Source organism: Sarcophilus harrisii, chromosome 3 (genome assembly GCF_902635505.1).
Source record: "Sarcophilus harrisii chromosome 3, mSarHar1.11, whole genome shotgun sequence".
Lineage (NCBI taxonomy): Eukaryota > Metazoa > Chordata > Mammalia > Dasyuromorphia > Dasyuridae > Sarcophilus > Sarcophilus harrisii.
In genome coordinates, this window is record NC_045428.1 from 521,674,817 (window position 1) to 521,700,719 (window position 25,903).

Here is a 25,903-nt window from a genome sequence, read left to right on the forward strand (position 1 = left end):
GGGAGTGAAATGAAAAACTAATCTGGACAAATCTAATCTTGAAATCCACTTGGAAAGGTTTTAAAAATTAATTGTCTCTTCTTTGTCAGGAAAGTAAATGCACCAATCTTTTTTTTTTTTTTTTAAGGGAATTATTACACTGGAGCCAGGTATAAGCTCAGAAGAGGAGGATGAAGCTCAGTTAACCGAAATCCAATCAATCTCCTATATCAACAAAAAGAAAAGTAGGGCTTTGCTCTTGATCTCTTGCCTGTTTTTAATTTAACTTTGAGTCATCTTTCTTTTTTCATTGCTTTTGTAACAAACACACCTGGGAATTGTAGCTAACCTAGAAACCATAGACAACCTGATGAAGTCCTCTAATGTCAGGATTGCTACAAGAAATCTGGCAGCAGAACTTTAGAAATACAGGGCAAAAAGAGCCTTTTTCCAGCTCTTTTCCTGGATCTAGGAACCTTGGGATAGAAGTCTCTCTTTGTTCCATAATTGAATCATGCTTCTGGAGGGTAAGCAATGCTTCTAAAAGTAAGAGAACTCTGCCTCTCCTCAGCTTTCTGTTAGTCATGCCAAAAAATTGCCAAGCTCTGCTTGTTGTTCCGAGGGCCCTAGGTGATTGGTCCTAAATCTAGAACTGGAAAGGACCTTGGGAGCCAGTCAGTACAACCTCATCATTTTACAGACAAGGAATAAAGATATTAGTTGAGAAGAAGGTATCCATTTTGAGACCATTCACTTATAGGGATCATTCATTACAAAAGTACTTGGCTCCCAAATTTATCTGTCTCTATCAAGTTTATTCTGTGGGAACCACATGAAAAACACTATTGGTCATTATAGAAACCAGGCTGAATTTCACCATCCTATAGGATTTCCCCAAAACCCACTCCTGAGTGAATAGTCATTACTGTCCCCTTTTATCTTCTCTAAGAACTTTGGTTTGGGAGGCAGGACAACTTTTAAGGCATGTTGAAGGAAAAAGTACTAGAACACCAAATATTATTTCTAAGCCTATCCTTTAACTTGTAAGTATTTTATTTCACTGGTAAGTTCCTTCATCTTATATGTTTTCAAGATTTTTTCTTTGGAATGCTGTTGAGTTCCATGTACAGTCAGTGATTTAGATATTAACACATTTAGGAATAGCAGACAGCTACAACATGATTAAAATCTAACCATGACTGAAGAGAAAGGGTCAACTTAAAAAGATAAAATGAGATCTTTTTTAAAAGAGGAAAACTAATAATACTCTTTATGCCTTTTAAATTGCAAAAGAGGTTTTCTCCTTTACCTAAAAAGAATGTTTGATTTTGCTACTTTCTAGTCCTCAAAACTTTTTTCCTCAATAGACTCATGATTTCATTGATGTGGGCATTCCCCCTTGGTGTCCTGTGTGATTCTTATCCAGGCCTGCAAATAGGGAATCTTTGTGCTGGAGGCCTTCCCCCATGTCTTTTGATATTGCACAGAAGATTTGTTTTGATTATTGATGAGACAGTGTCTCTTCTATTGACTACTTTTATATTCCTTTCAAAGATACAGGCAGCAACTACTCTGTCGAAGGAGACCCAAAACAATAATGCATATTGTAAAGATAAGTAGTTTCCTCAGTCTTAGTAATAAGACTGTCCACTGAAGGTGTCATCAGCCCTTTTACTTTAGTAACTATGCCAGCATAGTTTGTTGCTCTCTAGCTAACTGGGTGACAGGCGTGCTTTTCCTGACCTCTGTGAGTTTGGTCTTCAGATGACTTACACACGGTCCATCAGTTAGTTGACCTATACTGGGAGGTTTTGCTGGCTTGGGAGAAGCTTTCAGAACTTATACTTCATTGACATAGTCTCAAAGGTCCCAGGGTCACCAAGCACACCATCATCAGGCAGTGGAAGAGACATGAGGCAAGGAGTAATGACATAATCCATAGAATCCAGTTGTTGTTGCCTTGGACAACCACCATATTAGTTTTTTCCTGCCTCACAGTGCTGTTTGAAAGCTTACATTTTTACACACAAGCAACTGCATCTGAAAGTATGTGTTGTATCCTTCCCTAATAGAATGTAAACTTCTTGAAGGCAGGGAGTATTTCACTTTTGTCTGTGAACCACCAATGTCTAGTATGCAGTAAGCACTTAGTGTTTTAAAAATTAAATTAAATTGCTGCAGCTGTTAAAAAGAATGCTGCCCATTCATGCCAGAGGCTGATTCCACATTTGAAGAAAAAAGAGCAATTTTCTGGGGAGATGAATTTGAGACCATAACTAAGGAATGTGTGCAGATTTATGATTACAGTATTCATCTCGATGCTCTTCTTCAGCCAAACCTTAAAAATTCTTCTGACATTTGTCTTAGGGGAATTAAGCTGTCCTGTTGAGTATTCCAAAGGCAAGCTGTGTACCATGCTGGTTAACCATCACTGTAAAGAAGAAATTCTAATAGAGAACCCATGTGATCGGGCAGCCTCCTTGTGCTATGGCAGTGAAATAAAAGAATATGAACTTCAGGAGCAAGTCCTCCAGGAAGAAGAAACAAGAGAAAGGCAGAACCAAGAAATCCTTTGTGATGAAGAGTCCCTCTCTGAAACACAAGCAGATGTTTCAGAGTCTCTGCAGAAGTTTCAAGAAGATAGTGTTTACTTATTGGATGCTACTAAAGAAGGAAATGTGGGTCGCTTTCTGAATGTGAGTATACATGCTGAGATGAGGCAACAGGCTCCTCTCCACAAGATGTCTCCAAGCAAAAACTTGCATAGCCTCTTGTCAGATGGGCTGTAGAGGAGCTCTCATTCAGCTGGGCCTTGGACGTGGTGGCCCAGCAGTGTTTTGTGCTATGGTTTCTAATAGCACTATCAACAGAAAGCTGACTTGTACTTGGGATTTTTAAAAAAATAGTATCATAGGAAAAAATACTTAATTTAGAGAGGGGGCATAGGAAGATTCTCTCAGAACTTATTGAAAGATTTTATAACATTGAAGTTACCCACAAAAAGAATTTCAATATTAAATCATCTAGACTACAACACAGGATGGTTTTCTCTCAAATTCTATTCATTAAAATATAATGTAAAACATTCTGAGTTTGTTAAGGAACATGAGATGGGAGTAAAGGAAGGACTAAGTTATCCTTTTTATTCTAATTTCAGTTTGAATTATATTTGTGAGCTCTGCTGTGGGTAAAATTCCTCTTCATTGTCAAAATAAAAATAACTTATGTTTATATACTATTCTAAGGTTTACAACATGCTTTCTTCACAACAGCCTTATGAGATAAGTAACCATTTGACAGATGAAGCTGAGAGAGGGTAAATGGCTTGTGCCATATGATGCCACAGTAGATGTTAGAGTTGGCATTTAGATCCAAAGCTCCTTCACACCAAATCTGACTCCCTGTGTATTACACCACGATGCCCTCTCAAAATATGGCCATGCTAGATATCAGGTAGTGTAATCCTGTGATCTTGCTACCCAGCTGTTATGTTTCAGGTTGGCTGAATTCTGGGGAAATTATAACGCACGTGATCTAAGCAGAATCTTTTGTACCTCTCCCAGCAGCCAGGTGGCCCTATGTAGTGGTGAGAATACCTGAGTATTGAGACAGCCAAGAGCCAGGATGCTTGCCAAGGACAAGAAACAGGCCTTCCATCCATTCCTTATTCCCCAGTGATTAGCACATGTTGAGGATACTCAGAACACCTAGCCTACTTTGTGATAGGGTTGCTCTGGGCTCCCTAGATTCGTGAGACAGATAGAATGGAAATGTATATTCCAAAGAAAATGGCTTTTCCATCTGAAATAACTAAGTCATCAATAGAAATGAATGAAATCTGAACCCTTGGTCCCCAATAAGAAAAAGAAAAAAGGGGGAGGGGGACTTTGAAAACCAAATTGTGTTCTGGTGTTTTAAAGAAAAAAGATTTCAGACTTCAAATTCTTTTTAATGTGTATTATATTTCAGATCATTTTTGTTTTTGTTTTGTTTTGTTTTTCACAGCATAGTTGTAATCCGAATCTCTTCGTACAGAATGTTTTTGTAGAGACACATGACAGAAATTTTCCGTGGGTGGCATTCTTCACAAAAAGGTTTGAATTTAATTTTGCTTGTATATGGGGAAAACATACAAGGTGTGACCTTAAAACAACAACCAAAAAAATGGCTCTGTGTCCTTAGAATAATTACTTGGTACCCTTATCTACTTTTTATTGCCAAAAATTATTCTTTTTCATTGCAATTTTGAGTTAATGACATAATGATGCTCTTCCAGTTCACAAGTATGAACTCCTGGTTCAGATAAAACATAATCCAGAGAGTTAAATGTTAATAGAAGTCAAAAGGTCTCCTCTAACAATATGCCTTTGTAGAACAGCATGTCTGGCTGCTTATGTAGATCTTCCTTTCTCAAAATTTGTATTCACCCAATTCTGAGTTGTTTCATAATTGATTTTTTAAAATTATTTTTTAAAAATTGAATTGGTAACTAACTGGTTTTTCTAATAGTCTATTTCAAACACCAAAAAGCATATGGAGAATATTTCTGAAAAGGGCTAATAGGAAATACACACACCCATCTCTACATAATGATTTCTACAAAGTTTTTTTCTGATAATAGATGGTAAGCTCCTTGAGGACAAGGACTGTTATTTTTTTGTTTGTATCACTACCATTTAGCACAGTGCCTTATACAAGAAGTTATATTTGTTAAATTGAAAAATACAAAACAAAATTCCATGTTTATTCTGCTGTTTATTGTGGGTGGATTTGTGTGTATATTTGTTTATTTATTTATTTGTTGCTTTTTAGGCATGTGAAAGCAGGAACGGAACTGACTTGGGATTATGGTTATGAAGCTGGAAGTATACCTGAGAAAGAGATTCCTTGTCAATGTGGTTTTCACACTTGTAGAAAAAGAATATTATAAAGAGGCATTTTGCATATGCTAATGTCATTTAGTACAAGCTAAAGAAAGAACTATATAAAATACCCCCTAATTAATAGTGCATGCACCATCAAGAAATTTCTCTTAACTATTCCACTTGGGGTGATATTAAGATTTTTTTCCCCTCAGTTCTTAAGTGTAATTTAGGAATCCTGAAGTAAGAATGACATAGAAAGATAACAGAAAGTGGTTAAATAGATGTAGATATAGGCTCTTTACTTCCATTCAGCTTGTGAATAAGTAGGGTGGAAGTAATTGTTTTGAATGTTAGGAATATTAACATAAAATTTGTTCATTGTTTTAACATGAATATGTTTAAGGAAGTATATATCACAGAAGATTCTTCTGTCTTTTATTCCTGTTTTTTAGGAATATTTGTTTTTGGTTCATGTCCCACAGGTGCTGAACCTCACATTTTTCCTGGCCCTTATAACTTATGACAGATCTGGACATGACCCTGAAAGCTTTATTTGTAGGGGAATGGAAACCATATTATAGAACAAAAATAAAACAAGACCTTATTAATTCCAAGTGTATAGAAGCTTAGCCTGAATTGTAGGATGGTTTTAAAGAAATGTTTCTATTACTGCTCTGTTTATTCACCAACTGGGAATGGACTGATAATAAACTCTTGCCTGGTTGAAGGCCTTGAACCATTTTCTTTGCACAACTTCCTTACCTTCTGAACCCATTCACATTTTCCTTTAATACATGACAATAGTACACACATACTGGGAGGGATGCAATTTAGGTTAGATTCATTCATTGCCCTCAAACACATGGTTGGTGGGAGGAGGTCACGCCTGGAGAGAGGGAGGAATATTGTAAAGTGATTTTTGAAAGAGGCAGCATTGCACTTGGGCTTTAAAGGAGTGATAAGATTTCCATAAAGAGAAAGGTCATTCCAGGACATGGCCTGAGAACTGTCATGGAGTCAAGAGCATGTGTTTGGGGAGAAGGCAGTTGTCTAGTTTCACTGGAGTGCACACTGGAGAAGGCTAATAAAGCCCAAAAGAGAACTTTTAGGGAAGGCCTTAATTGCTAGACAGAGGAGTTTGAACTTGATTCAAGAATCAGAAGGGAGCTACTGAAGATTTTTGAGCTGAAGAGCTAAATGACAAATATCGACGGACTGTTTCCAACCTTTTTCATTAAAAAAAAAAAAAAACCCCACAAACCCTAGTCTTAGCTTACTGTTCATCTTCCATTATATATTAAAGCCTGCAGCATTTGTTTTGAATATACTAATGTTCCTCTCCCTCTTCAAGACTTTGTCTAGATAACCTTTATGCATGTACTCTTTCCTTCAAAGCTGAAGCTGAGGGTGCATCTGACCAAGCTTTCCTCTGATTGATTCTACTTTTAAGAATTATAATTGACATTTATGTAATGCCTTTAGGTTTGCAAAGTACATTACATGCATGATTTCATTTGCTTTTCACAACAACGTTGTAAAGGCAAGTGATGAAGCTAATAATAGCCTCATTTTACAGATGAGGATACTGGGACTGAGAAGTCAAATTAACTTGTCGAGGATTGCACAGCTGGTAAGGAATATTTGGGATCCCAGCCTTAGTATAAACCTATCTTAATCCCTGACTTCCGGGTCAATTTAAAAAAACATTTCTGTTACTTGTGCATATTTTGTTGGTGAAGTTCTGTCTCCTATGTTCTGTTATCAGGGCAGTGTCTGATCCTCACTTCGGAACCCTCCCCCTCCCCCCCAAAAGTGTATGGTGCTGTGTGTGCGCATCCCATAGGTGCTCAATAAATAACTTGTTACCAATTTACAGATAGACTCATGACTACTCTGTTCTACCTAGAATGACTAGAATCATTTCCCATCACAGTGTGCCGCTCCTGGGTCTTGGGTGGGTTGGGGAGATGATCCTCGCAAGCATATCTAACTCTTGGTCTAGTCACCCAAGCTGCTCTCACAGCCCACGTTCTGTGGAATAGTGTATGGTAAGCCGCCTTGTCTCCCCATTAACCCCAAAAGGAAGCGAAGGGCCGTGGACTTCAGTTGGGGCCAGTGAGGCTGGCTGGGCAGAAATCATTTTGTGCCACACCTTTTTGACAGATGAGGAAATTGAGGCCCCGAGAGATGAAGATGGGCACCAGCAACAGAACAGGCCTTTGAGCCAGACTCCCAGCTCCTCCCGGGCCAGCCTTTCCACTATTGCCCTACCGGCAAGAATGAAAAGGGATGTGAGCGCAGGTGTTATTAAAGGGATGTTATTTTGAGCCAAACTTTTTAAATCTTTGTTTAAAAAAAGGGGGATGGCTTGCTTGAAAGGGGAAGGAAGTGGAATGCAGGGAATCCGGGCGATGTGAACATTAAAATAGACATGAATTTAAGAAATAGTGTTCCAGGTGGAGAGAACCCGAGTGCTGGAACCCAGGCCCGTCGGCTGGCTGCACCGGACTCTCGTAGGCCCGGGGAGAAAAGTCCAGTAGGCCGAAAACCGACAGCCCCACCAACAGTCAACAGAAACTCAATTTATACTGGAGAATGAGGAATCGAAACTGAGCTGATCCATCCCCTCATCACCACCCGCGAGAGGCCAAAGACTGCCGGGGAGAGGAGGGGCTTGGGATCCCCGGGACGCCCTGCGTGCACTTCCTCCCGCCCTCCCTGCGCGGGCCCGATCCTCCCTCTCTCTCTCTCTCTCTCTGGCCCAGGTGGGCCCTACCTGCTTGTCAATCATCATGATGATGGACGAGGCCCTCCGAGACCCCGCTGGTAAGTGCCACGGCTGTCCCGCACGGGGATGGGGACGTAGACGAGTTTTCCCCGGCTTTCCCCCAACGCTAGTCTTCTGTCTCCACAAGGCGTTTCCTGGTTGGGGAAGAGCCAGCCCTTCGTTCCCTGTACAGCTAAGCCTGGGAACTAAAGTAATCTCTAGAATTTAGTCCGGATGATCTTGACACGTCCCACCTGCTCTCTTTTTTTAATGAGACATTTTCCCTCTGTTCCTTACTCTTCGCACCCCCCCTCCCACCCCAGAAAAAAATGGGAAAACATTTTTTTTCCCAATGTGCATTAATCAAGCGAAACTAATTCCTGTACTGCCATGTTCAAAAATGTATATCTCATTCTGAAACCAGTCCAGACTTTGTCAGGACGTGGAGAGCATCAGCCAAAAAAACATTTTTAAGTGCTTACTGTGTGTCAGGAACCTTGATAACCATTTTTCCTCCCAGCAGGCTGCAACTAGCTAACATTATTTCTTTATCAAGGGACAGCCAGGCTGCTTCATCAACAACCTTCAGAGTTGTAAGAACTTTAAAAACTCTTTTTAAAAGATGACTTAAAAGAAAAAAAAATTAAAGACTTTTAAAATTGTTCTTCTGTAATAGTAGTTCCTTCCTATTGTTCTGATGGCGATGGAGGAAACAAAGATTTGAATTCTCTGGGCTAGAAAAATAACTCATTTAGCTTTTTTATCCCTTGGATTTCCCCATGAGAATTCAGTTTGGTGGGTTGGACGAGGATTTTGTTCTTTTTTTAAGGAGAGGGAGGAGAAAGAGGTGGAGCTCACCATACTATTAGTTCACTGTCTTAGCTCCACTTAAACTTAGATATTTTTAAGTCCCTCTCCCAGTTTAAATTCTAAGATCCTCTTTCTTTGTTGGGTCATACCATAGTAACTTGAAATGGATTTTAAGACTGTTGACCTTTTTGTTATTCCTTTTAAAAAATTAATTTCAATGATATATTTTGCTTTTACATCACCTATATTTCTGGAATTCTTCCTAGGACCATCTATTTACAAGATCAATTCTGTAAGTAGGTAGAATAAATTATATTGACACAGCGTTCTCAGAAACTGTCAGAGAGAATCCCAGTTTATTGAACAATATTTGACTTTCTTGAGTTACATATGTGTTTTTTCCTACATAATTTGGTCAAGCATTTATTATTAGAGAGATTGGGAATGCCAAGTTAAAAACACAATTCCTTTTCCACAAGCCCAACTTTTACTTGGGGGGGCAAGGGCAGAGAGTAGAATTTATATACAATTATATATACAAAGACCAATAAGTCAAGTACCTCGTTCAGTGGAAGAATCATTGGTTCTAGAGTCAATGAACCTGGATTCAAATCCTTCCTCTGATATATGACTATTAGCAAGTCACATCATCTCCCTGGGCCTCTTCCTCTTCTCATCTGTAAAATGGGTGGATTAGAATTAGTAGTGTCAAAAATCAAATGGAACTGGATCCCTATAACTACACATTGACTTGATATTTAGGTTGTATATTTATTTTGTTAAACATTTCCCAATTATATTCTCATCTGGTTCCAGGAGCACTTGTGAGTTTTGATCCCTTGAAGTACTCCCCTTTTATCTTGTGAATGTGCTTTTTCCATTCCTACCTGCTCCTTTCCTGAATCCTTGCTTACAACAGAGTATGAACTGGAAATAATAAAAATCATGAGGGGAATAACATTTTGTCAGCAGTGTGCAGAATGGATAAGAGAGGAGACTTGAGAAGGCTGTTTCTATTTCCTTTCTCCTCACTCTTAAAACTCTCTGTAGCCCGACTTCCAACTTCATTCCACTGAAACTGCTCTCTTCAAAGTGGCCATTACTTGCCAAATTCAATGACCCTTTCTCAATCCTAATTCTTTTTTAAAAATCTGCCTTGAATCACTTTATTGTTGAAAGAGCCAAGTCCTTCACAGTTGATCATCGCAAAATTCTTGTTACTGTGTACAACATTCTCTTGATTCTGTTCATATCACTCTACATTAGTTCATGTAAGTCTTTCCAGTTTCTGAAATCAGCTTGCTCATCATTTCTTATAGAACAATAATATTCTATTATATTCATATACCATAACTTATTCAGCCATTCCCCAACTGATGGACATCCTCTCAATTTTTGATTCTTTGCCACCACAAAAAGAGCCACTATAACATTTTTGCACATGTGGGTCCTTTTCTCTCCTTTATGATTTTCTTGTGATACAGCTGGCATTACTCAATAAACACCAGGGACTGCCTTTCACCTTCAGGATCAAATCTAAACTCTTTGGTGGTCCAAGTCCCTCATAGCCAACTCCCCTGCTTTCCATCCTTCTTATATCTATTCACCCATGTCTCCTCTGTCCCTCCATGTGCCCCATGATCTAAAGCAGGGCCAGATGCGGTAGCTGAGAATAATTATCCCCCTCACCCAGGGCTATGAAGTTTCTTTATTTAAAGACCCACAAAACAAAGGTTTTGTTTTTACTATAGTTCTATAGGCCTCCAACAGTCTGAGGGAGAGTGAACTGGCCCCCTATTTAAAAAGTTTGAGGACCCCTGAATTCTAAAGGAAGCATTTACTAATTCCCTCTTAATTCTATTGCCTTCTTTCTGTTAATTATTCCCAGTTTATCCTGTATGTAGTTTTTACTATATTGTCTTCCCCTTTAGACTGTGAACTACTGGAGAGAGGAACATTCTTGTATAACTTTTTGTATGCCCACTGCTAAACAGTATGTGAACCAGGGTACCCATGATGGTTATTCTGTATCTCCTTTCTCCCCCAGAAAGCCTCAAGTTACCTTGAAAACATGAAGTTTTTTCCTTCTGTTCACCAGGAAAGTTTGTTAACTTCTCTTTGTTTAAAAAGTTTATTTAGTATTTTTAACCAGCAGCATCTAGACCAGGGTGGTGGCTTTGGGAGTGGAGAGGAGAAACTGAGAAAGGACTGATTGCCCAGGAAATGAAAAGTTGTTTGAGGGCAGGAATGAATTTGCTTTTCTGAATTTGTATCTCTAGTACCTAGTATAGAGCTACATTGTAGGCACTTTTAAAAATGATTCTTGATCTAAAAAAACAAAGGTAAAAATATAGAAAGAGGTGGGGGGGAAGAGAGGGAGAAAAAAAATTGGAACACAAGGTTTTGCAAGGGTGAATGCTGAAAATTATGCATATGTTTTGAAAATAAAAAGATTAAACTATATATGGAGAGAGAGAAAGAGAGGGAAAGGAAGAGGGAGAAGGAGGCTGTTATAAAGAGGGAACAGAGTTTCTATTTAGTTCTAGAAGTAACAAGTAAGAATTGAAGGAAATAAAGAAAATTTCATGGAGGACATGGCATTTGAACTGAGACCTAAAAGAAAATAGGACATGTGACCCTGCTCTCCTGAACTGTTTGATGATTTTTAGGCAAGTGGCTTCACTTGTAGAGGGGAATATTTGGAAAAATGATAGTTACCCTAAGTCAGGATGAGTCCTTCACCAAAGTGGTCCAACACTATCTTTGAAAGGCTAAGTCCCAAGGGCATTGGCTTGTGAGAGAACCTGCCTGGGAGGTTCCAGGCTTCAGGCCTGAGGTCCAAGGGAGGCTTTTATCATGTTCATTCTGATAGAACGAAGCAGCTAGAGAAGCTGGAGAGGTGGCCATCAGCTCCCAGGGAGGTCCGTCTTGCAACTCTAGGGCAAGGGAAGGCCACATGGAACTGCAGAACCCAGGCATGAAGGAGGGAGCCAAGATCAGGGCCAAGACCGGGAAAGAGGGTGAGTGATGGTGTCAGAGGGACCACCAGAAGTGACCTCTCTGCTCGCACTGTCACAGCCAAATGGGGGTCCTTCTCATCTCTCACCCTTCAAACTTGTCTCCCCCGCTTTCCAGTCTCCTTTTTTTCCTCTCCTATATATTTCCCGTCTCCTTCCCTTTCCTTTTTCTCTCTAGTCCCTCCTTAACTCTCCCTTTACTATAAACCCCAAAGTAGAAATGTTGTATCTCTTTTCCCCTTGGAAAGCCTCAGTTTTCCTTAAAAACCTGAAGCTTTTTCTTCTGTTCATTAGGAAAGTCTGTTAGCTTTTATTTGTTTAAAAATCTTACTTTGTAAACACTGCTAACCACAGGAAAAAAAAATTTCTAAAGAACTTAGAGATCCTTGTGTTTCAATTTCCCAGAACAGAACATATTTCTACCGGGAAACTCACCAAGGTAATGAATCATGGCAAGGGGAGGATGGAATAAAGGGTGGAGGGGACAGAGTAGGCATGAGGAAGACTGGGAAACAAGAGGCTGGACTGCTGTGGTCTCTTGGCTACTCTATAATGTCTGTACATCCAGGAAAAGTACAAGGTCTTGGGGGGGAGGGGAGGGAAGGAAGCAGCTGCAGGGATCAGGAACCGCTTCATGTAAAAGCTGATGCCAGATTTGTGTCTTAAAGGAAATAAAGCTCTCAGTGAGGTGAGGTGAGGAAGGAGAGCCTTCCTTCTGGGCATGGTGGAAAGCTGGCTCCGAGCTGGAGAGGGGAGGAGGTCTGAGATGGCTTCCCATCAGTGGGACAATTTGGCTGGGTCCTTTGCGGGGTAGGGAGGGGAAGGATAGTACTGTGGGATGGGACAGGAAAGGTAGGTTGGGGCAGGATTGGGAAGGGCTTTTAAAACAAAGCAATTTACACACACACTTTTTAAAAGTTAATTTTTTTCTGATTAAACAAAATTATTGAGGGGAGGATTCTCCCTGAGATGATAGTGGAGTAAGTAGATAAATTCCAAACTCTCCAGACATCCCCCCAAACAGAACAAATTTGCACCTTGGGGAGCCCAGACTGGTGAAAAATCTAGACGACTTGGGACAGAACTGCGGTCCTTCTGGTATAAGTCTAGGAGACCTGAAGAAAGCCTTCAGGCCAGCATTAATGAGCACAGACAACTTCAGGCTACCTCTGCAGAAACACGGAGTGGGGACCCCTTGGGGTGAACTGGGTGGGGCTGGAGCCTCAGCAGGAACCGAGTGAGGAGTTGGGATCAGCCCATGGGAATGCCAGGCCCAACAGGGCTGCAGAGCACACTGGAGTTCAGAGGCAGGGGGCCACTGCTGGCTGCAGGCACTTGCAGGAGTGGGGACCTCTGGGTTTGGGGTTCCTGGTCAGAGAAGAGCTGAAGGGAAGCTTGAGGCACCATCCCCCCTCCCCAAGATTAGTGCTCACACCAATACTTCTTAATAATAATAATAAAAATAAACCAGCAAAAAAGACCTCCAATCATAGAAACTTAGCATGGGAATAGGGAAGACCACAGTTCATCTTCAGAGGAGGACCCTGAAGTAAAAGGAGTTTCTTATACCTTAAAGAGTAGTGGTTAATGGCTCCGTGCCCAGAGAAAATTCATAGAAGTCAAAACATACTTTGAAAATCAAATGAAAGACAGTGAGGAAAAAATAGTAAAAACCGTCCAAGATTATGACAAAAAGTTACCCAATTAGAAAAGATGAGTCTCAAAGATGAAAATAAGTCTTTGAAAATTAGAATTGGGCAAGGGAAAGTTAGTAAAGCAATGAAATCAAGAAATAACAAAACAATAAAAAGAATGAAAAAATATAGTAGAATGTACAACATTTTATAAGAAAACATCTGGAGAACAGATCAAGAGAAAATATAAGAATTAGACTACCTGAATCCAAAAAGAGAAGCTTGACACAAAAATGCAAGAAATAATCCAAGAAAATTGTCCTTATCAAGATCTATCAATCATGAAGGAAAAGTAGAAATAGGAAAAAATTTGCACTGATCACCACCTCAAAGAGATCCTTTATGGAAAACATATAGGAACATTACTACCAAATTTCAGAAACCCCAGATCAAAGAAAAAAATTTGTAAGAAACAAGAAAAAAACTTCAAAAAACAATCACAATCAAATCAAATTGTAGCTGGCGCTACAATTAGAATTGTACAGGCCTTAGCAGCAGCCACAATAAAAGACTGCACGTCCTGGATTCACATAGATTGGCAATCAAAAGAACTAGGCCTGCAGCCAAAAATATCATATTCAGCAAAATTATCCACCATATTCAATGCAAAAAATGGACATTCAGCAAACTTGCAGATTTTCAGGACATTCTTTCAACCAAACCAGAACTCAGTAGAAAATTTAACATATAAGAGCCAATATCAAAGATTAATTTTAAAGAACTTGACATGGACAAATTGTTTTCTACATGAAAATATATACCATATGTTTACAATTGACATCAGGAATTGGGTGGCTCAAAAAGACTTATACAAATGAGATACAGAGGAAGAATAAACACAAAGACATTAGAGACAGGAGGAGGGCTCCTAGTTCTGAAAACCTATTTATATCAGGAATGGGTTTAATAGGCCACACTACATATATACTATAAAGGGTTTAGCACCCTCCAAAATCTATAAAGAAATAAGGGAGGGGAGATGGGGGGATAGGGAAGCAAAGGGTGAGGGAAGAAAACAAAGGAGGGATCCCTGGGTAGGGGGAGGTTAAGTAATAGCAAGGCAAGTTAAAGAGTAGAATTAAAGTAGAAGACTTAGCAGAGATAGGAAAGAAGAGGTGTGCATAAACACTAAGGCATATCTTAGACACAGTCAAGCTTGAAAATTCAATTAAGAAATTTACATTATATGTCAGCCATACTAATATTATTTTATGTGTGTTTGAGTATATGTAGATATGTATGCATGTATATGTGTATGTGTATATATATATATATATATATATATATATATATATATATAATAGATAGATGTATATGTGTGATGGTCTGTGGATGGGCATAAATGTATATGTATTTTTGTGCATGTGTGTGTATTAAACATAGCTTAAATGTGTTTACCTATAGCCTGCTTGGGGGAGGTGGAGGGAATAAAAAGGGAAAAAAAAGTAAAAAATGGGTACAGCAGAGAACAAAAGAACAATCTACAAAAAAATAAAGATGGACATGTGAATATAATTTCTTTACTATTATATATCCTTTCTTGAACTGAAAATTGTTATATTTTGAATCCTCCCTGACATTCTGCTGGGCATATCACAGTGTTCTGCTTTGTTTTGTTTGATTTTGTTTAATTTTTATTTTCTGTCTTTCTATTTTCTATTAAATTAAAAAATAAAGTTGGTATTTGAAGAAAAAAACAAAATTTCCTTTTTCTTCTCACATCTCTTCCTTATTCCCATTGCCAAATGAAAAGCAAAATAAAACTTATGTAGCAAATATGTGTGTTTGTGTGTGTACATATTTATTTGAGCAAGACAAATTCCTATATTAGCTATGTCCAAAAAATGCCTCTCATTCTAAAAACCTCTCTGGTATGAGGTATAACATGTTTTATCTAAAGTCCTCTAGACTCAAGCTTTATTATTCTATTGATCAGAATTCTAAAGTCTAAGTTGTTATTCTTTATGATTTTGTCATTGTACAAATTGACCACCTGGTTCTGCTTACTTCACTTGGCAAAGTTTTCTTTAAAAAGTTGTTTTCTTTCACTCTTATAGCACATTTGAGGTATTCATGAAGAACTAACTTGCTTGCAAAGGTGCCTTTCCCTCCATTTGCTTGCTTTTCTTCTTATTTTAGTTATATTGTTTTTACTTGTGTAAAACTTTTCATTTTAGGTAATAAAATTATTCATTTTACTTTCTGTGATCATCTCTGGCTTTTATTTGTATCCCCCTTTGAATTCTTCCTGTATCCACATGTGTAACAGGTAATTTCTTCCATTCCATCTAAATTGTTTATGATGTTACCCTTTATGTACCTGTTTGGAGTCATGTTCCTCTTTGGAACTTATCATCATACGTGGTGGGGAGTTAGTCTATAACTAATTCTTGCCAGATATTTTTCCAATTTTTCTAAAAGATTATTAATAGTTAACGCTTATCCCAGTAGCTTTGATATTTGGATTTATCAACTGCTAGGCAACCATACTTATTTTGCTTTAATTTATTGTGTAATTAATCTGTTTATTGATTGACTTTTTTATTTCTTAAAGTCAAATTGTTTTGATAAATTTCCATTGAGATTTTTTTTTTTTAATTTTTATTCTTCCAGATGAATTTTGTTGTCATAGTCCCGGTTCAATAAAGTAATCCTTTTATAGTTTGATTGACATGACATTGAATATGTAAATCAATTTAGTTAGCATTATTATTTTTATTATATTGACTTGACCTATACATGAGCAATTAATATTTCTCCACTTATTCAGATCTGTCTTGTACAAAATAGCTTATATTTTATCTGAGAGGCAATAAAGAACCATGGGAGTTAACTGTAGGAAAATGGTATAATTAGACATGTGTTTAAGAAAAATCACTTTGGCAATTTTTTGGAGAATAGATAAGAATGTTAAAGGACTTGAGGTAGGGAGTTTCGTTAGGAAGCCCTCATCTAGAAGATGATGATGAGAATTTGAACTAAAGTGGTGGTTCTGTGAGTAATGAATAGAGATGGATGCAAGAGAAATACTAAAAGCAAGATTTGGAAACTGAATAGAGATGAATGTTGAAGGACAGTGATGAGTCAAGGGTACCAACAAGATTTCAAACCCAGGAGACTGGTAGGATGATATCATCCTAATCAGAGAGGGAGACTCAGAAAAAGGATGAACTGGGAAGTTAAGAGTTATGTTAATGAAAATAGAACTAGAAAAAGTGAAATGATCCCTACTCCCTAGGCAGGGAGCCATGAGGTTACATTCTAATGGTCAAGAGAAGCAAATATAAAAATATGGAGTGTAAATATAAAGTTAAAGATAATATAAATTAATGATAATAAATAGAAGATAAATATGGCATTTTACAAAGTAGTTAAATACAAGATTCTTCAGGAGTTAGGGCACTAGCAGTTGGGACAGGAAAGATATTGCACCAAAGATGTTACCTGAGCTGAAGGAGACAAGGAGAGAGTTCATTCTAAGGATGAGGATTGGTGCAAAGGAATGGAGGTCATAGATGGAGTATCTGATAGGTAACATCTGGATTTTGAGTGCAAGAGAGAGAATAATGCTCATTGAGGATGGAGAGATAAGTTGAAACCAGACTGTTAAAAATTTAAAAATTTATATTTTATCCTAGAGATAATAGGAAGTTGGTTGAATGGGAAAGTCATATGATTAGATTTGTATAATGTTCTTCTCTAAAATATAATGTTCTCTGGGAGCAGGTTTCTTAGGGGGCTTCTGGGAGTAGCCTTAGTTTCAGCTCAGTGTAATAATCACCTCAAATGCAGCCAGGAATTAAAGTCCAAATCCTTTATTGTCTCCTTCCATGGGCCTGGTTAGCTTTCTTAGAGGCCTATCTCTCTCCTTGGTTTCAAGAGCTCTTGTGCTAGTCCTTTGCCTCTGTCGCTTCAGCCTTCAGCCAGCACAGAGTGGAAGATGTAATGAATCTGTCTCCTCCAAGAGTGGGCTTGTCCTTTAGTGGGCTCCTCCTTATATATGCTCTCTTAAAGGTGTGAATATTGTGGAACTCTATTAAGTACTAAGTACATTAGTGAACTAGAAAACTGTTAAGTACCATGCTAAATTAGATAACTATTGTGTCTATCAATTCCACTGACTTAGCACCTTATAAGAATTCTAACAGATTTGCTTTTAAAGAAAATTGTACTGGCAGCAATGTATAGGAAAGTGTAGTTCTGGGAGACTTGAGGCAGGGAGGCTGTAATAATCCAAGTGAATGGTGACATGAGCCTGATTTAAAGTGGTAACTGTGAGTGGAGAGGAATCATATAGGAAGAATATTGTGGTGATAGAATTAGCAAAATGTGGCAATGTGTAGGGTGAGGAAAAATGAGAAACTAAAATAACTCCAAGATTGTGGGCCTGAGACATGGAAGTCTGGTGGTTTGGAATTGTAAACTGAAGAACTATGTGGGGATTATGGGAAAGATTAAGTAATTTAGCTAGAGTCACCCAATTCCTAAATGTCTGAGGTCAGATTTGAACTCAGGTCTTCCTGATTATATCCTTAGGGGGGAAAATAACGAATTCAGTTTTCAGTGCCTCTCCAGGATATCCAGTTTGAAATATGCAGGAGACAATTGGAAATGCAAGACTGAAGCTCTGGGGAGATCCTAGGACTGTATTTATGAATGAGGGAGTCACCACAGGTGACTCAGTGAACTTGGGCCCTGAGGTAGGGAGATCTTTTTAGGAAGCCCAGAGGGAGAAGGGAAGAGGTCCCCAGGCAGAGCCTGAGACTGAGAAAGACTGGAGAGACAGGAACTATGACAAAGGAGGGTCATGAAAACTCGGAGAGATCAGGCATCAGATGCAAGAGGTAAATCAAGAAAGATGAGAAGTCTTTAGTTTTGGCAATCAGGAGATTGCTGGTCACTTTAGAGGAAGCAATTTCAGTTAAGTGATATCAGAGTCCAGACTGTGAAGGGTTTAAGAGCAAATGGAGAGGAAGTAGAGAGAGAATGAGTCAAAGCAGCTGTTTAAAGGAATTTGGCTGAGAAAGGAAAGAGAGAGATATAAAATGATATATCTTCAGGAGATGATAGGGCAGAGTGAAGATGTTTTTAAGCATGGGGAAGGTTTGGATATTTTTGAAAGCAAAGGAAGGGAGACAGTTGATTTGGACATGTCAGAGAATTGACAGAGAGGGAGGTGATTGAAGACATAAGTTGACTGGAGAAGATACAAAGAGAGAAAGGATCAAAGACATATGTCAAGGGAGTGTCTTTGGCACTTCTGTAGATCAGCGATAGGTAGACAAAGAATGAGAGATGGCGTTAAAGGGTTTTGAGATAAAGAGGATGGAAAAGAGGGAGCTTGTGGAGAATGGCCTGCCTCTATTTTCTCTGTACTCTGCCTTGTTGATGTGTACATTTTTGTTTCTGAAAGAGTGAGCCAAGGAAACAAAACACTTATTAAATGGTTAATCTCTGCCAAAAACTGTGCGAGGCAGAAAAAAAATTTGTTGGTGGAACACAGATAAAATATGCTCCAGAAGAAAAACAGTCTATCAGATAAAAGTACTTGAGGTGAAGACACAGTGTTCTGAAAGGCCTGGAGAAAGAACAGTTTCTCAGAAGTAAAAGTCCTAATTCAAGGCAAAGATGGCTGAAAGGTATTGTGGGCTTGTTTTCAGGGTTTTAAAGAAGATCACTGAGAAATTCGAAATTGAAGAACTGTCTGGGGTTATAGGAAACTTACTTTATGTCCATATGATATGGACTTTGGATTTTTCAACTGGTGTAAGAGATAGATTACAAGTAAAGTGAAAAGGCAAAGGTAGAAGAATAGGAAGATAGCATTTCTGCCTAAAGAGGAAATTTCTCAGAATAGACTACTCACAGAATTTGAGTAGACCAGAATCAAAAGATGATGAAGGCAGATGCAGATGCTTAAATGAGAAATTTCTGAGAGAGTGGACTGAATGAAGGAAGCCTTAGAGTTTTTGGAGAAGAGACTGAACCTCTTCTCAAAAGGTCTGTCTGAGACAAAATCAAATGGAGTTAATAGTCATTTATTAAATACCTTCCATGTGCCAAACACTGTACTTTTTAGCACCTTCTAGTATTTGAAGGCCAGTGGAAAGATTGGAGTGAAGTTAGAGTTGGAGCCTGGGATTATCACTCTTCTAGTACTATTCATTGATAGCCTGAAAAACTCTTCAGGGACCCACTGAATTGCTTTCTATTCTTCTCTCAGGCGTGATAGGGAAAAACTCCTGAGTCCCAGACAGATGAACTGAGTATCTCCATAGTTCTGAAGCCTGAGGGAGCTGCTTCTCAGGGAAACAGCTAAAAATTGCTTCCACCCCCAGTCAAAGGCACTTTTAGAACTGGAAGCTGCAGACTGCAGGGGTAGGACTACTGCTTCACTGACTAAAAGAAAGTAATCCTATTGCTTTACTAAAAGAGCTTAACACTGTTGGTGGGGTGGAGAGAAGGAAAAAGGCATTTATTAAGTATCTACTAGGTGTCCAGGTATTATGTTAAGCCATTTGATCCTCACATGAACTACTATTCTCCTCATTTTATGATTTTTATGATCTCTCAGAGCTGCCTTTTCTGGCTTGGGAATCAGAAACTCACAAAGCAGCTTGAAATTATTGATCACTCACACTGGCTACATTCTTGTATTGTATCATATTGTACAAGAAGGGAAGCAAACCAAGAACTATAGGAAACTCTTCCTGTCACAGAACTCTGGTTCTGTACCCCAGGAGGGGATGGTCACAACCCTTCAGATGTGAAACAATCCCAGAATTGATCATTTATGTGCCTGTCATGTGAAATCAATCAAACCTGAAAGTGACTGTACTGTAAGTCACCTTCTGTCCCCCTCCCTTCCCACTTATGATTTGTGTATAAACTCTCTTCCTTTCCTGCAACAAGTTGAGGTCTCCTGCCCAAGAAACCTCCCAGTTTGCAAACTGCATTCCTCATTCTGAAAGTGATTACTTAAGCTGCAATTTGACCTCTAAAACTGTCTCTTTGTGCTTTGTGCAGCTCCAGTAATTCACAGTTTAGAGACCACGACAGCAAAATTCTGTCAACACTGTGAATGTGTGACTTCTGTCCCCTATAGACAATGGGTGCATTAGTAGAAAATATGACCCAGATTTAAGGGTGGATTCATTCTTTGATTATTCTTGCTTTTGCTAGCTATTGTGTAAATGTTATGCTATATTTATTATTGCTTTGTTCTCGTTCAGTAAATGTTTCCTGTTTAAGAGCTTATTGGGATTTCTTTGTTTAAATGGGAAACACATTGGTGGGGACTCTGGACTTTTTAGTGGTAAGTAGCAATAGTGCATCCTCCCTACAACACATTTCCCCTTAGGAACCTTAAGAGTGAATTGCTGCTTTGTGGTCACTTCTCTGGGGAACTATCCTGACTAGCCAATGTAAGCCCAGGATTGAGGTAAAACAGCCAGCTCCATCCAGTCCAGGAAGAAAGAGAACTTAGAAAAAAGATTGGTGAGCTCCATTTATATAGGGACAAATTTCTCCTATAGAATTTTAGCTTGAGAGCAATGATAGTTTCATTTTTATTTTTATTTTTTTGGTCTTTGTACCTCCAGCATCAAGCACAGTACCTGGCATATAGTGGATAAGTGCATGTTAGTATATTGAGTGATGTATTCTTATTTTAGTAGTCCTCAAACTATGGAACAAACAAATGGAAAGTAGCTAGGAAGGGTTTTGTCATCCACTATATTCACACAAATGTTAGACGTATTAAGGATGGTATAGAAAAAAAAACATGCATCAGTAGGGTTTGGGAGTAAGTGGTTTTTCTTATAATTTTAGAAGCCTTCAACTTATTTTTCTCCCTGAATTCCTATTCCCAATTAGCCATCAAATTTGGTAAATTTTTTTCACATTTATCCTTTTCTTCCCTTTTACTGCCTTTTATCATACTTGACTTTTTGCCTTAATCCAACTGGTCACTTAGCTTCTTGAACCCCCCCACTGCAATCTGTCCTACAACATGGCTACTGTTTTAACTGTCATCATACCACTTCCCTGCTTCTATATACCAAATATGCTTTACTAGCACATGGTTTCCATTATGTAATAATACCTTGCTTGAGAAAACCATTAGTGTTACCCCAGTACTTTCTAAGATAATTTGTACAAATAATTTCTTTGCTAACATTTCATTCAAATAAAAGTTTTGTATTCTATGATAATATTTATGATAATACAAACATTAATATGGTATATATAAATGAGAATTGCTTTAGATTCTCTGTACTTGAAGAAGTCAGGATAAATGAAGGGCGTGGAACAGTCTACAAGTTGACCATATTGCATGTTTCCCAAACAGTGCAATAAAAATAACATAAGTAGATATTTTATTGATATAATCCTTTCAAAATTTCACATTTATGACACAATGATGCACACAATAATAATAATGATAGTGATTTAATGGATTGATTTCTTCTGGGGCACAAAATTCCTCAAAATGTAGTATCAGATTATTTTGCTTCCCCAAGCCCTTTTTCAACCATTAATCAAGCTTATTGTTTTGTCTATCTAACCCTGCAGAAAACCCTGTTTAACATAAATAAGTTGCTACAAATGCCATAATCTTTGTATTACTCTGTTGGATAAATCCCAGAATTTATTCACCTGAGGGCAAAGCAAAATGAGATTTATAGGTTCAAATTCTTGTTCAATTTCTTGTAAGGTCAATTAAATCATTTTTTTAGATGCAATAAGACTGAATGTATCCTATTTGGTCCATGACAGATTGTTCCTTATGCATACATATTTAGAAATATGCAGATCTTTAAAATAAAATGTGAATTGCTTCTGTAGTTCAGCCAAGTGGTTAATAAGCAACCCCAAAGACAGTGAATAGAGCACTAGGTCTGGAATCAGGAAGACTTGATTTCATTCAGATCTGGCTTCAGACACTTATTAGCTATGTGACCCTAGGCAAATCTGCCTCAGTTTCCTCATCTGTAAAATGGGGATAAGAACAACATCTATTTCTCAGGGTTGTGAAGATCAAATGTGATAATATTTGTAAAGCACTTAGCACAGTGCCTGGGTCATAATAGACATATAAATCCTTCCTCTTTAATAAATATTTTTTTCTATTTCATTTTTAGAGCAAATAATTTTAAAATTAAGAAATAGATAAACATATTATTTTGTAAATTTGTTATCCAAAGTTTTAACTTTTTTTTATAAATGTAGTTACTTTATCTTTCTGGATTATTATGAATCTGATTACTTTTAATTTATTTAGTATACAGATTTTGTTTTATTTTCCAAATGTCCACTTAATATTTGTTTCTGGAGAAATTTTTTCATTGTGAATTTGCTTTATTTTCATTATCATTAAGAAAAATGGTAGTTTCTTCTTTTAGCTCAAATATTTTTCTAGCTCTGTAAAGCATGAAAAAGCTTCTCAACCTTATAGAAGTACCCTCATTCTCTGCTCTGATTTTATCACACAGTATTGAAAAAAAACTTCCCTTGAATTGGTCATTTTTTAATAAAATTGTTTTTAGAATAATTTCAAAAAATTGGATGTAGCTTCAGACTGATTTCTTAGTATGCAACTATCTGACAAACATGCAATATGGCCTATTGTACAAAGGACCACATGTTAAACTAATGTTCCTTAGGCCTTCATTTAAAGTCCAAAGCAATTCTCATTTATACCTGCCATATTAAATAATCATTGCTGCTACACTGAGGCAGTTGAAGAATATTGTTAGACTTGATTTTGTTGACTTTGTTCCCATTGGGTTGAAAAAGTTAATGTATTTAACAGAAGTTACACTCAAAAATATTCCATAATTGTAGCCATGATATTTCAAGGGGTACATTTCACAGTTTAGAAAACTCTATCCTATGCAGTCATAGCCTTGATATTCAAAGCTCATCAAAATCTACTTTTTTTTTCCACACTAACTCCAAGAACTCTGTCTCATCTAGGTCACTCTACTATTTATTGTCTCTTGACATAATTTTATATATCCCTCTCTTTCATGTTCCTCATGTACTTTCCCATTTCCTTTTCATGTAGCCACTGGCTTCTCTCAAAAGGCCCAGAGTGCCTCCCCTACCATTGGGGACACCATGATCTTCTGAACTTAGAATTTCTGTGTGTAATATTGATTTAGGAATTAATCTTATATTTACTGCCTTGTAGCATTTTTTGCATCAATAAATTCTGGCATAGTATATTTAAATTTCCATTTATTTAGTTTTCTTGAGAACATGCCTTTTTAGACATTTTCACACTTCCCAGAGAAGACTCTTCCATGAAGTATTCATTTAATCATTGTATGTAGTAGAATAAAATTGAGCTTTTTTTGCAGCACATTACAATAGGTATTTGATAAAGGCTTTTTTATTGATATGAGTTGACTAAAATGAATGAAAAATAAAATGTAAACTCCAGTAGAATATAAGCTCTTTAAGAGCAGAGGCTTTGTCTTTCTGTGTAATTGAACTGGGGCTTATTAATTCTTGAAAGCTTTTTCAACTAAGATTTTTTTTTGCTTCCTACTAATTATTCCCATTAGGACTTAAAATAATCCAAAAAGTGGATTTAAAAAAAACAGAGCTCAGGACAATGAAATAAATACTAGTTCCAAATGTAAATTTTGGAATTATGGAACAAGATCATTATAATTTAGAAAAAAAAAGAAAAAATTCAAGTTTTTAGTTTCAAAAATAATTTTTAAGCAACACCCATTAGAAATCATCTGAACCATTCCTTTTCATAAGTTTAGAGCCATGGTAAAAGAAATCCTTGTTTTAAAAAAAAACAACTTCGAAAATTAAAATCTCAAGCTATTTCCTACTATAAACAACATTCCTCTAGGTTAATGGAGTTTGATGGGGTAATATTTTAAAGGTTAGAGAGCCTCTAGTTAATACAGATATCCACAGATCCAATTAATGATAACAGAGAGTCTTTGTGACTTGAGAAGTTTATTTTGTCTTAACAAGCTTAGGATATTTAGAGCTTCTATATCTTTTTCTATTCTTCCTTCTTAACTTTTTATCTGATCTTTCTCTTCCTTCCCTTAATTTCCATTCTCTTAAAGTATTTTCTTCCTCTTTTCCTTCACTCCTATTTTATACTCTTTAACTTATTGTTTAGTATTAAACATTTATGAAATTGTATTTTTAAAATTTACTTTATTTTTTAACTTGTTAAATAAAACAAGCATTCCCATAACATAGAATAATAAAAAAGAAGGTTGCACATGAAACTTCAAGTCTATTATGTACAACTTATCTCCACTGTAGGGTAAAAATCTTTTTATGAAATGCAGGAGTATTTTGGGAAAAGGGCAGTTTGACCTGGGAGAAGAGAAGGAATTTAATGATAATTACAAAAAAAATTTTTAAAGAAAGAAAACAGTGATTTTCTACCTCTTGCTTAAATGGATGTCTGTTTTTCTATAGGAAACAGTTAATAAATTCTAGTTAGCTGACTTAACTTTATTAACCAATTATGTTAATTACAGGAATCTTCCAGGAAAGGATGATAAAAATAACTTGTGATCTGTGTCCTCAAGATGATGAACGTGGTATAATATACGTCTCACAAGATCTGGAATTAGTAGCCCACCAAAATTGTTTGGTAAGTTTATCTGAATGAGTAATAGTAAATTAGAGGGGGAAGACTAAATGTCACTTTAGGTACTGAGGAAATACTTCATTTGCTTTCTCCCAAGTAATATTCTGCATTTTAAAAAATATCATAAATTCCAGCATCTCGAAAAATACTTTAAAAATCTAAATTAGGAATAAGATACCAAATAAAACCATAGAACTTGAACTATTTATATATTAATCATCAGAAATTAGGGCAGCTATGTGGTGCAGTGAATAGAGTGCTGGGCCTGGAATCATCTTGCTGAGTTCAAATCTGGCTTCACACTTACTAGTTGTGTGACCCCGAGCCAGTCACTTAACCCTGTTTGCCTCAGTTTCCACATCTGTAAAATGAGCTGGAGAAGAAACTGGTAAATCATGTCAGAAGTGTCTTTGCCAAAAAACCAAAACCAAAAACAAAAAACCCAAAGGAGTTACATAGAGCTGGACACGACTGAAAAATGACTAAACAAAAAACATCAGGACTTTAGAACTTCATTGGATCCATGCTCTCATTGCTAGGACTATTCCCTCTATTATAAATTACCCGCTTCTCATCCTGTGAAGATCACATTTGTGCCCTCCTTCAGCAGCTTGACTCAACCTCCTGGAATCTTTTTCTTTCACACTTTAATGAGCTGTGACCGCTAGTGTAACAGCTGAGCTTTCTGTCTCCTTTCTCTCCCTCCTTCTCCTGTCCTGTCCGAAACTTCATGAGAAGAGGTCAGAGCTGGCAAAACACTGCTACTTACCTACTCGGGCTTCTCAGGTTTCTTTCCATGGCCTTAATTCTCCAGAGGTTACAAAGTTTCCTAATAGATTTTGATATGAGCTAATAAACTTTAAAAACTGGCTTACTTTATCCGGTGGACAGAATGCTGGGCCTGAGTCGGGAAGACTGTGTTTCAGATCCGGCCTCAGACAGTTTGCTTTCTGTGTGGTCCCTGACAAATCACAGCTTCTGTTTGCCTCAGTGTCTGCATCTGCAAAATGGGAATAATAACAATACCTACTCATTCTGAGGATCAAATAAGACGATATATTTACATATGCACATATACTTATTCATATACGTGTGTGAATTATGTATATGTGTGCAAATTTTATATGCCTTGT

General features: G+C 37.4%; 1 protein-coding gene across 1 annotated transcript in view; it reads left to right on the top strand.

Annotated features, from left to right (window-relative positions):
* Positions 1-25,903, top strand: part of LOC100934863 (SET domain bifurcated histone lysine methyltransferase 2) — a 96,427-nt gene that overhangs the window by 47,095 nt on the left and 23,429 nt on the right. Inside the window, exons 11-19 of the mRNA XM_031961449.1 lie at positions 128-224; positions 2,347-2,675; positions 3,985-4,073; positions 4,792-4,906; positions 5,327-5,399; positions 7,008-7,117; positions 7,204-7,380; positions 7,463-7,670; positions 24,658-24,773. Coding sequence (XP_031817309.1) covers positions 128-224; positions 2,347-2,675; positions 3,985-4,073; positions 4,792-4,906; positions 5,327-5,399; positions 7,008-7,117; positions 7,204-7,380; positions 7,463-7,670; positions 24,658-24,773 — 1,314 coding nt within the window. The remainder of the gene's footprint in view (positions 1-127; positions 225-2,346; positions 2,676-3,984; positions 4,074-4,791; positions 4,907-5,326; positions 5,400-7,007; positions 7,118-7,203; positions 7,381-7,462; positions 7,671-24,657; positions 24,774-25,903) is intronic.